General features: G+C 49.7%; 1 protein-coding gene across 1 annotated transcript in view; it reads left to right on the top strand.

The window, feature by feature from the left end:
• The window catches only part of ZC3H18 (zinc finger CCCH-type containing 18), a 152,458-nt gene that overhangs the window by 114,132 nt on the left and 26,288 nt on the right, over positions 1–12,038 (top strand). The window contains exon 15 of the mRNA XM_085878779.1: positions 11,837–11,950. Within this exon, the coding sequence (XP_085734905.1) occupies positions 11,837–11,950 (114 nt within the window). The remainder of the gene's footprint in view (positions 1–11,836; positions 11,951–12,038) is intronic.

Genomic DNA, 12,038 nt, shown 5'->3' with positions numbered 1-12,038 from the left:
TCAATATGATAGAGGAGGTGGAGTAGCACTTGCTCCTTTGAGGGAAGGCGAGCTCCTAAAATGGAAGGTAGAGGGAGCTTCTCGAGCAAGTTCCATTTCTTTCTTGATGCCATTATTCCTGAAAATAGAAAAAAACATCAAGATTGTGAAAAAGTGTGCCACCCCTAAATGTGCAGCAATTGACTCCATTTTTGGTACAGATGCTTACAATGCCAATTGGAACAAGACAAAAAGCGATCTGGCAAAATTTTGTGAAAATAAATTTTGTGAAACACCCTAATGTGTGTGTTGAAAAGTTGTGAGGTGAGTACATGTTGAGTGAGTGAGGCCAGCGGGTCTGTGTGTTTGGAGCGAATGTGGAATGCATGGTGCGATGAGTGATTGGGGGAAGGAGTGACTCCCGCCCAAGGGACCCCGGGGTCAGTGTAGAGTGAGTTAGGGGTTAGTCAAATTGCCAAAATGGAGGTCGTTTTGTTGTTGGGAATGTAAGCTCGAACCCATTTTGGAGGGGTGCAGGAGTCCTGTTCACAGGCTGGGAGTGTGGCTGCGAAAGGTGAGTATCGCTGAGTGGGTACCCCGGGCACCGGGCTAGTCGGCCGCGGTAGGCCAAGGGCCCATGGGGGGGGGGCGGGATAGCGTAGTGGGCACAGGTGCGCCCGCATGCTGCGGGGTCCCGGGGCGCCATTAGCCGTGTGGGCAGTGTTGTGGGCACGGGTGACCCTCGGAAAGGGGCCCGTGAAGCCAGCCTGCCACGTGAGCGTTTCAGGGGAGTCGCCAGGGAGGGCACTCCCCGGTGTTTAGGGAGCTGGTAGGCTCGGAGGCAGTGTAGTGCCCAGGGGTACCATAGCTGGAGAATCGGCAGAGGGTAGTGCCTGCCAAGGGAGCCACGCATCCCAGCCATGAGACCGTGTGAGGGCACGGGAGGAAAATTGGGGGGCGAGGCCCAAAATTGTGAGGACACCAACACAGGCGACGGGAATCTGGGTTGTTAAAACCAATATTTTATGCGAGAGGCGCTTGTTGAAAGCCCCGGGGTAGTTTAAAGGTTAATGGATAGGGTAGATAGGAAGTGTACCCCTCTGCACCATCCATCCCTTGGCTCTCGTTGTGGGCCGCTGGACGCACTTGGGGTTAAAGATCGCTGAAGTCTGGGGAGGCCATCCTGAGGCTTCGTTGGGCCTTGACACAGGACGCTAGCCCTCCCTCATTCCCCTCCAGGAAGGGAACGTATGGGTTGGGAGTAGGCTAGGACAGGATCGGTGAGCCGAACAAGTACGATAAGGGGGGTTTGGGGACGAATTATAGTGGGGAGGAATAAAAAGAAAGAAAAAAAAAATTAAGTGGGGCTAAGTTGGGTTTTTTAAAAATTAAGGGAGTGGGTATGGACAGTGACAGGCAAAGGCGATAGGTGGGAGGAAGACAGGTAGGTTGGTCCGAGCCCGCCTTCTGTGTGGCCAGCACCTCCGCACTCCCTCCACCAACCTGCACTGCACGACGAGAGGCCGGCCAACTTCGTCTGCTGGCTGTTCTGCTTCAAGGCCTGTGCCGGTCAGCTCCACTGCCGGCTGTGTTTGCTGCAAGGCCTGTGCCGGCCAGTCATCTGCCGGCTGTGTTTGCCTGCAGCGGCCTTGTTCTGCAGGCTGTGTTTGCCTGCTACCTTTGCTATGCCATGCCTGCTACCCGCGGTTCTTTTTGCCCTTGTTCTGTTCTGCATTTCCCCACCCCTTGTTCATTGCCATGTGCGCCAGGATCGTCGCAACAGTTTGCAAGCTGCAAGAACTGCCCTGTTGGCAGCTACAACACGGGCCTGCAATGGTGGCCTGTGCACTGTGCTGTATCCAACCATCCATCCACCGTTCCTTGTTTGTGTCGGCTTGAGTCCGCACCGTTCACTGTACCACAGGGACTGCCCTGTAGGCAGCCGCACCAGGAGACTGCGTTTGTGCAGCCCATGCACCGTTGTGGTTCACTGGGTTCATTTTAAAAGGGGGAGGCCTTGGACTGCGTGCGAGCAGCCGGCCACGTTCCCTGTCACCTGCATTGCATGAGCCAGAGACTGCATGCGAGCAGCCTGGCTCCCTGCTAACTGCTTTCTCTTTGCAGAGTCCATTGATCCTGGGCCATGGTTTAGTGTAAAATTTGTAAGTTAAGGTTAAGATGCACTGTACAAATGAGTGCGCCCCCGGCATGTCTGTCTTGCACCGGCAATTTTATTTAAGTCGTCCGTATGAGTGGGTTTGTTTAGTTAGTTACTCAGCCCTCAGGTTATTTTGGGGACACAAATTAATACACTGAATGTCGCACTCAGGGATCCGTCAGTAAAACGTACTAGGGGAGAACTACACCTGATGGCACACGAAAATTTGACGACTCGGGACGAGTCTGTAAAAAGGGGAGGGGTAGTGTTGCGGCTGTGGAAATTTGCATTACACCATAAAGGGCCCGTAGGTGAGATATCTCAAAGTACATGTGTAGTTAGCCCAAACCCGTTGTGCAGAGGGATTTATGTGATTCATCCGGGCTGCGACGCTTTGAGTGAGCCATTTTTTCTGTTCTCTCTTTATTTTGAACCAACCACGTCTCAGCCGCCATCACACAACAACCACGCCACCGCCACCATCTACGCTCCCAGATCATCGCATCACCGCCATTCCCAAACGGCACCATAACCATCAAACCACCACCGAAAACCCTCCACCACCTTCACCTCTCTCCTTCTACGGCCATTCCCGCACCACCTGTGAACACTGAACGTCGGGCTGTCTCGGGCCCGTTCGGCGTTTGGTGCCGAGCGCACCGAGCCGCGAGCGCAAATGGCGGCCTTTCCGAGGGGAAAATTTGGATCAGAAACTCTTCACGCCCACTTCTCCTCCGTCCAATTGGCGAGCGCGGGGCGGCTTGGCCCCACCTCCAGGCGCATGTAGGCGAATTCCGTATATGCAAATTTTAGGATCAGGAGAGGTTCACTCCCATTTTTGCCCGACCAATGGCTGACCGGGGGGGGGGGCGGCGTGGCCCTGCCTCCAATCGCGTTCTGATCCTAAATTTGCATATTGGTTTCTCCTGCCCACCTATAAAAAGGCGAGCGCAAGGCGAATTGAGAGTAGAGTCGGTTTGGTGAGGAGAGTGCGGAACTGAGAAGAGTTGCAGGAAGAGTTGAGTTCTGGAGTTGCCTGAAGAGGGTCGTCGAGAAGTGGCTGTTGGGGACGCGTTGCGTTGCGTTGGTGAAGTCGAGGCGAGTGCGCGCGGTGGAACTGCAGGCAAGGGAGCTCGGGTCCGAGGGGAGAAGGACGGCGGTCGGCGACGAGGTTACGGTGTGGGGGATCGCTCGTCTCGTCGCGGGACCCAAGCCAGCCAGCCATTCCCCTCCCCCAGGGCATCAACAATTCCCCTTTTCCCCCGTGCTGAGATACTGCAAAAGGGGGCCCCGTTCCCACCCCACCCCAAACGTCGTGCCAACGAAACCCGCCAAGGAGCTCGGAGTCGGGGCACAGCCGTGCGGCCACATTTGCGGCTCGCCCGCCAACGCATCACCAGGACGCGGGTAGGACCCCCCCGGTCTCGCGGACCTGGCCACTCCTCTCGGTCCCACGCACATTTGGCCTACAGGCCTGTCTGCCTCCTTGTCTATGAGGGTGGCTTCTTTCCTTTGCTTTTGTGTAAATGTGTGTTGGCGCCGTCTGTAAAGTAAAACTGAACAAGTGTTGCCGTGTGTGCGTGTAGTTGGTATTAACTCTGCGTCGTTGTTGCTTTTATTGTTTTGGTTGCTTTATGTGCATTTTGACTGTATAGCTGTATATACGTGCTTTACGTGTGCCGGGAAATAAATGTGCATTGTGTGAACTGTTTTCCCGTTTCGCTTCGTCTCCTTCCTTTTAATTGACTCTCCATCCTGCTTCACGTAAAGGGTTCGTAGTGGGTGCAAAACGCCCGTTAAATTATCTGAACCGTCGAGGTCGACAATAACACCCCGCCCGGTTATCCCGATAGTACGGAATGGGCCGCCCAAGCGGCTCGTGTCCGGAGTCGACCTGCGGTCGACGCGGTGAGTCGATTGCCCGTTCGACCATTCGCACAGGTACTTAGGTAGATCGAATTTGGCGAGCGACCCTATCCCGCGCGGGTGGGCAATTGGCACAATTGTGGTGAGGTCGAAAGGCCCACCCGTGACTGGCTCCGGGCGATAGTTCCCGGAGGGTCACGACTGAATTGTCCGTCCGGTGGGCGACGTGCCGCGATCCGAGTTACGTGGCCGTTCGCACGCCGGCGGGCGCGAATTCGCAACAATATATATAATCTCATTCAAACCAATCACTGACTGACTGATATTAAACTAAGGAAGCAGGAGTGTCTCTCCCATCTGTCTGTCCAACCCGAACTACTCCCTCGGTTTTGGGGCCATCCCAGTCAAACTTTCTGTGGAATGTTTTGGGGTCCCAGCTGATGTCCTCAGGTGGGTGGGAGGTTTCAAAGTGGAACTTTAACTGAAACTACTTTAGATAAAATGAATCTAATTTCCCCATACAAATTTATGTAAATAGGGGGGTGGGGGTGGGGTTAGGTTCCAGGGAAAATTTATGGAATGAAAGTTATAAATAAGTTTCAACAAACGATTGAATATCATCACCTCGAGTTACTTTTTTTTCTCATCATCTCTTGTTGCTTCAGATCTTCCTTGGTTAGCTCTTCTCTGTGTGATTGCACAAGTTGTGTAATGTCAGTTTCTTCCACCTCATCAAAACCCACTTTATTAGCCAAACCGAGGATAACTTTCTTCATAGCGGGGCAAACATCTTTAAATCCTTACACATCATTGACACAATCAGGCCACAAATTCCTCCACACACCAATCATTCACACGTGAGTAACTTCAGCCAAGGACCCACCGATGTTATCAATTTACGGTCGGTTTATACACCGGTATTTACGGTATGGTTTACGCTGTAGCTTTATTAAAACGAGGAAAACCATAGGTTTGGTGCTAAATTGGAGATAAAACGACTTTAAACAAGTATGTTCTCCAATAGATCGGTGACTTAATAAGGAAACGACGTTAACCGGGACGATGTTAAGTGAGGACTTACTGTACCTCAATACAAGTATGATTTTGAGTTTCGATCCATGCGACTGTGCTCCCCTATCTGGATGTAACGTCAGTACGACGCTTCTCTTTGTTTAACTCACGAGTGTTTGTAACATTGTATTTTGTTATATTAATGGTGTAGTATTAATTTGTGATTGGAATGATGCTGTTTTGAATTAACTTATGGAGAGATTGAGTTTAAAGCAGAATGAGGAAATTATGTGAGGGTTTCCACCGGTGACATTCGCGGATTCAGCATTAGCAGTTTCGCCACTGTGACATCATTGAAATATTACCCACCCTACTTCTGTTGGGGGCCAGCTGTAGTAAGTTTTTTGCCTAAGTTCTTCACAAACCGGCTTTCCAGTCCCCGCCCGTCCAGAGCACGGTTCCATCACGTGTGTGTGTGTGTGTGTGTGTGTGTGTGTGTGTGTGTGTGTGTGTGTGTGTGTGTGTGTGTGTGTGTGTGTGTGTGTGTGTGTGTGTGTGTGTGTGTGTGTGTGTGTGTGTGTGTCTCTTCTTTCGGCTACTCCCGTTAGGGGTCGCAACAGCGGATCATCTGTATGATCGGCATAGTGATTTGGCACATGTTTTACGCCGGATGCCCTTCCTGACGCAACCCTGGTCGCCTCTTACGACACAGGGATATGGTACACCTATTTTTTAACTGGGGTATACACCGGCCCAATATACTGGTACTCATTTCGCCGACCTCTGAAGGATGACAGGCTGAGTCAACCCCCTGGTGTATTAATTCAGTGGCCCACCGGGACTTGGACTCAGGACCTTTTGAATCCCAAGCCGCTGCCCTAACCACTGCGCCAACACCAGGCATTGTGTGGATGTATTTATATATGTATGTATTTACATATATATATATATATATATATGGTGTTGGCGCAGTGGTAAGGGCAGTGGCTTGGGACCCAAGAGGTCCTGAGTTCAAGCCCCGTTGGGACACTGAATTAATATATGTATGTATATATATATATATATATATATATATATATATGTATTTATATAATGTGTATATATATATATATATATATATATATATATATATATATATATATAAAAATATATATAAACCAAGTCGAAAACACCAGGGGGTTGACTCAGCCTGCCATCCTTCCGAGGTCGGCGAAATGAGCACCAGTTGTACTGGGCCCGGTGTATGCCCCGGTTAGAATAGGTGTACCATATCCCTGTGTGTCGTAAGAGGCGACCAGGGTTGCGTCAGGAAGGGCATCCGGCGTAAAAACCTATGCCAAATTATTATGCGGACAACAAAACGAATTTCCATACCGGATCGGTCGAGGCCCGGGTTACCAACGACCGCCACCGGTACCGGTGGTCAGCAGGGTACCAGTGGAAATTGTGCTACTGCTGGGCGAAGGAGGAGAAGGAGACGGGGAAGGCGAGTCCGGAGGCAGTGGGAGAGGGGGAAGGGTAGAAGTGTGGAGGTGAGAGTTGGAACTCTGAATGTTGGGACGATGACTGGCAAAGGGCGAGAGTTGGCTGATATGATGGAGAGAAGAAAGGTGGACATACTGTGTGTACAAGAGACCAAGTGGATGGGGAGTAAGGCGAGGAGCATTGGAGGTGGTTTCAAACTGTTCTACCATGGTGTGGATGGGAGGAGAAATGGTGTCGGGATAATCCTGAAGGAAGATCATGTCAAGAGGGTATTGGAGGTGAGGAGGGTGTCTGACCGAGTGATGAGTGTGAAGTTGGAAATTGAAGGGGTGATGATGAATGTCATCAGTGCATATGCCCCACATATGGGGTGTGAGATGGAATATAAAGAAGATTTCTGGAGTGAGTTAGATGAAGTGGTGGAGAGTGTATCCAAGGATGAAAGAGTGGTGATTGGAGCAGATTTCAATGGTCATGTTGGGGAAGGTAATAAAGAGGATGAGGAGGTGATGGGGAGGTACGGTCTCAACAAGAGAAATGTGGAAGGGCAAATGGTGGTAGAGTTTGCAAAAAGAATGGAAATGGCAGTGGTAAACACGTATTTCAAGAAGAAGGAGGAACACAGGGTGACATACAAGAGTGGAGGAAAGTGCACACAGGTGGATTACATCTTAAGTAGGAGATGCAACCTGAAAGAGATTCGTGACTGTAAGGTTGTGGCAGGGGAGAGTGTAGCTCGACAGCATCGATTGGTGGTCTGTAGGATGACTTTCGAGGTGAGGTTGAGGAAGAGAGTGAGGGCTGAACCAAGGACCAGATGGTGGAAGCTGAAGGAGGAAGACTGTTGCGTGAAATTTAGGGAGGAGGTGAAACAGGCGCTGGATGGTGGTAAAGATGGGTGGGATGATTGGGCAACGACAGCAGAAGTTGTGAGGGAGATAGCTCGGAAGGTACTTGGTGTGACATCTGGACAGAGGAAGGAAGATAAGGAGACTTGGTGGTGGAATGAGGAAGTACAGGAAAGTATAAGGAAGAAGGGGTTGGCTAAAAAGAAGTGGGATAGTCAGAGAGATGAAGAAAGTCGGCAGGAGTACAAGGAGTGGCGTCGAAAAGCAAAAAGAGAGGTGGCAAAGGCCAAGGAAAAGGCATATGACGAGCTGTATGAGAAGCTGGATACAAAAGAAGGGGAAAAGGATTTATACCGATTGGCAAGACAGAGGGACCGAGCTGGGAAGGATGTGCTGCAGGTTCGGGTGATAAAGGACGCAAATGGGAATGTGCTGACGAGCGAGGAGAGTGTGTTGAGAAGGTGGATGGAGTACTTTGAGGAGCTGATGAATGAAGAAAATGAGAGAGAGAGAAGGTTGGAAGAGGTGGAGATAGTGAATCTGGAAGTGGGGTGGATCAGTAAGGATGAAGTGAGGACTGCTATGAAGAAGATGAAAAGTGGAAAGGCGGTTGGCCCAGATGGTATACCAGTGGAGGCATGGAAGTGCTTAGGAGAGATGGCAGTGGGGTTGTTAACCAGATTGTTTAATAAAGTCTTGGAAAGTGAGAGGATGCCGGAGGAGTGGAGATTAAGTGTACTGATTCCGATTTTCAAGAATAAGGGTGATGTGCAGAGCTGTGGAAATTACAGAGGGATAAAGTTGTTAAGCCACACCATGAAGTTGTGGGAAAGAGTAGTGGAAGCTCGGTTGAGAGGAGAGGTGACGATCTGTGAGCAGCAATATGGGTTTATGCCAGGAAAGAGCACCACTGATGCGATGTTTGCTTTGAGAATGTTGATGGAGAAGTATAGGGAAGGCCAGAAAGAGTTACATTGTGTGTTTGTGGATTTAGAGAAAGCTTATGATAGGGTGCCAAGAGAGGAGTTGTGGCATTGTATGAGGAAGTCGGGAGTGGTGGAGAAGTATGTGAGGATCGTGCAGGATATGTATGAGGACAGTGTGACAGCGGTGAGGTGTGCGGTAGGAATGACGGACCGGTTTAAGGTTAAAGTGGGATTGCACCAAGGATCGACTCTGAGCCCTTTCCTGTTTGCAATGGTGATGGACAGGTTGACGGACGAGATCAGACTGGAGTCTCCATGGACCATGATGTTCGCAGATGACATCATGATCTGTAGGGAGAGTAGGGAGCAGGCTGAATCGAGCCTTGAGAGGTGGAGGTACGCACTGGAGAGAAGGGGAATGTTCGTCAGTAGGAGTAAGACGGAGTACATGTGCGTAAATGAGAGGGAGGGTGGTGGTATGGTGCAGTTGCAAGGAGTTGAGGTGGGGAAGGTGGATTGGTTTAAATACTTGGGATCAACTGTCCAAAGCAACGGAGAGTGTGGGAGAGAAGTGAAAAAGAGAGTGCAGGCAGGATGGAGTGGGTGGAGAAGAGTTGCAGGAGTGATTTGTGACAGAAGGGTAGCTGCAAGAGTGAAGGGGAAAGTATACAAGACGGTAGTGAGACCAGCTATGTTGTATGGTTTGGAGGCGGTGGCGCTAACAAAAAGACAGGAAGCAGAGCTGGAGGTGGCAGAGTTAAAGATGCTGCGATTCTCGTTGGGAGTGACGAGGATGGATAGGATAAGAAATGAGTGTATTAGAGGGACAGCGCAGGTAGGACGGTTTGGAGACAAAGTGAGAGAGGCGAGATTGAGATGGTTTGGACATGTGCACAGGAGGGAAACGGAGTATATCGGGAGAAGGATGTTGAAGATGGAGCCGCCAGGCAGGAGGAGAAGAGGAAGGCCAAAGAAGAGGTTCATGGATGCGGTGAGGGCGGACATGCGGGTGGTTGGAGTGTCAATGGAAGATGTGGAGGATAGAGCAAAATGGAGACAGTTGGTCCGCTGTGGCGACCCCTAGCGGGAGCAAGCCGAAAGAGGAAGAAGAAGATATATATATATATATATATATATATATATATATATATATATATATATATATATATGTGTTGTGGCGTTCACGTTACTTGAACAAATCCCGCCAACGTAAGATAAGCCGAAACGATGGAGGCGGTTTATTTTTATAACCCAAAGGTGGCGGTTTTGATCGCTCTATAGCAAACGGGACGAGAAAGGTGGCACAAGGCACTTTACTGAGTAAATAGCGTTTATTTATCTACACACAAGAGCGATCAAAAGGCTCGGCAAGAGGAGGGATCCGTGGGCGATTCCACACAGGGTGGTGTTGATTCGGGCGTGGGGGAAAGCACAACCAATTTCAATGTATATACAACAAAATGAAAAGAATCAAATAAAATCTGTACACAAAATTCAAACCCTCTAAGGTGCCAGGTACACACACACGCGCGCGCTCACACATTTGCGAAGAAGTATTTGCGGACAGACGACGTGCCATCCCATAAGATCCCTGAGAATATTATAACAAACGAACTACATTTGGAAGCTGTCCGGGACTCAGCGATGATCCTGAAGAGAGCCCTCGGCACAAAACTTTGAGAACAGAAAACTTCACAGCTTGGTCCATGAATCGTGACCCCTGACTGAGCAAAGGTGGATGCTTTGAGCCAACTTGGGAGGACTCCATTCCACATTCTAAAACCCGCATATGAAGATACCAATAAACCACACACACACACACACACACACACACACACACACACACACACACACACACACACACACACACACACACACACACACACACACACAACGTAGCTAGTTCGTCAGGCTTGCCCGTGGTGTTGTTCTTGATTCGTGGATCTCCTGTGGTGTGGGCCCAAACCGCTCACAGCCGCTAGGGAACCCAGTTCATGTGCCAAGAGAGGCAGGTCTGCCCACCACCCGGTCCCGTACCCAGAGCCAGCAAAACGGAGAGGCAAGAGGCACGAGAAAGGGGCTTCAAGCTTACTCTGCAGCAAAGCCTCGCTTGGAGCATAAATTAGCGGCGTGGACGATTTTGCATAAGGGACAATATACAGGCAGGAGGTCCTGCAAGCTGCAGGAAAGCGTGCTGCAGAAGCTCTTGAGCAGTGGCTCGGCGTGTTGGTTCTCGATCGAGCATTCCCTCCAGGAAAATGTGAAGCAATCAAGATACGAGTCTCTGGTCCTCCCAACGGAGCACCTCATTCGTCTTCCGTCTGCAGCCCTCCACCAATGGTCATCAGGGGGCGGAGCCATCTGCAGATATATCTCCTCCCTGTCTCTCAATCCTCCAATCAGGCCGCCCCATGCTCCAGGGTCTCTGTAACTCCCAACGGAGCCCCTCATTGGTCCTCCGTCTGCGGTCCTCCGCCAATGGTCATCAGGGGGCGGAGCTGTCCGCAGATATATTTCCTCCCTGTCTCTCAATCCTCCAATCAGGCCACCCCATGCTCCAGGGTCTCGAACTCCCAACTGAGCACCTCATTAGTCCTCCGTCTGCGGTCCTCTGCCAATGGTCATCAGGGGGGCGGAGCCGTCCGCAGCACCGTTCCTTCACGTCACGGCAAGCCTGCAGGGAATACGCATCAAAACTTACCCTAACCCGTCTCCCTATCTAATTAGTGACAATTATCATTTCCCCCTTAAAGAAATGGACATTTACTAGACAATCTATCACCACTAAATCTCTACTTGATTACATCGAGATCCTGGTATAACTCGAACAGCATGACATTCCTAATTAAACATCCTAATTACCCTTTGAATGCATAACCCCCCCTCAGACGTAACGATATATATAAAATATTAATTTTGTTTATGGCAGGAAGAATGTGGTTTTTTAATTGCCGGAATCCTTCAGATTTCGGCAATTATGTTGGTCGGTTGTGTGTGTCATTCTGTGTGTCTGTCTGTCTGTTTGTGTGTTTGTTTACGCTGTAGCAGCCACACCGTTTTAGCGATCATGACCAAACTGGGTACAGATGTCTCCCATGGTCCAACTTAGACACTTGTCGTTTTTGGTGAGTCAAGGTCAAGGTCACCAAAAAAACGAAATTCTTATTTTCGCAATAACGTCCGCTAAAATGGTCGTATCGACTTCAAACCAAATCCAAAATGTGCATCTTCCAATACTGCATCCAACCATATGTCTCATTGAGGTGTCACACCAATACCCTCCTTAGCGGTCGGGGGTCGAATGTCAGGGGGGTCGGGTTATAACTTTCAAATTGTGATAAATACGCCATTTCAAGTCCGATTGACTTCCAAGTTATGATCATGACCAAACCAAGTGCTATAACTCATTAAACAGTAGCACTATCGGCTTATAAGAACCAAATTGATTTCCAGGTTTTTGTTTTTTCAGAGATCACGGAGAGATGACAAAGTTATTCTGGCAATTCCTTGCTCAACAAGTAATTTCATTTGTTTGTTTGTTTTTCTGTGATTTGGTGTTGTAGGGTTGTGCAGCGTGGTGGAAGTCACAGCAGTGAGTCGGTGTCCAGCTCTGGATCACACTCTCACCACCACTCTCACTCTTCATCAGCATCACACTCTGGCTCCAAGCATTCACGGTATTAATATCTCATGGCCTTACTTGTATTTAAGTACTCAGAAGCTGTATAACTTACAATTGGTTTGTATCATTTTTACTCTCACCGA

The sequence above is a fragment of the Eptatretus burgeri genome, chromosome 4, assembly GCF_056783735.1.
Source record: "Eptatretus burgeri isolate ZD-2024b chromosome 4, Ebu_testis_v1, whole genome shotgun sequence".
Lineage (NCBI taxonomy): Eukaryota > Metazoa > Chordata > Myxini > Myxiniformes > Myxinidae > Eptatretus > Eptatretus burgeri.
Note: the sequence above shows the minus strand (reverse complement) of the source record. Positions and strands in the feature narration are given on the sequence as shown.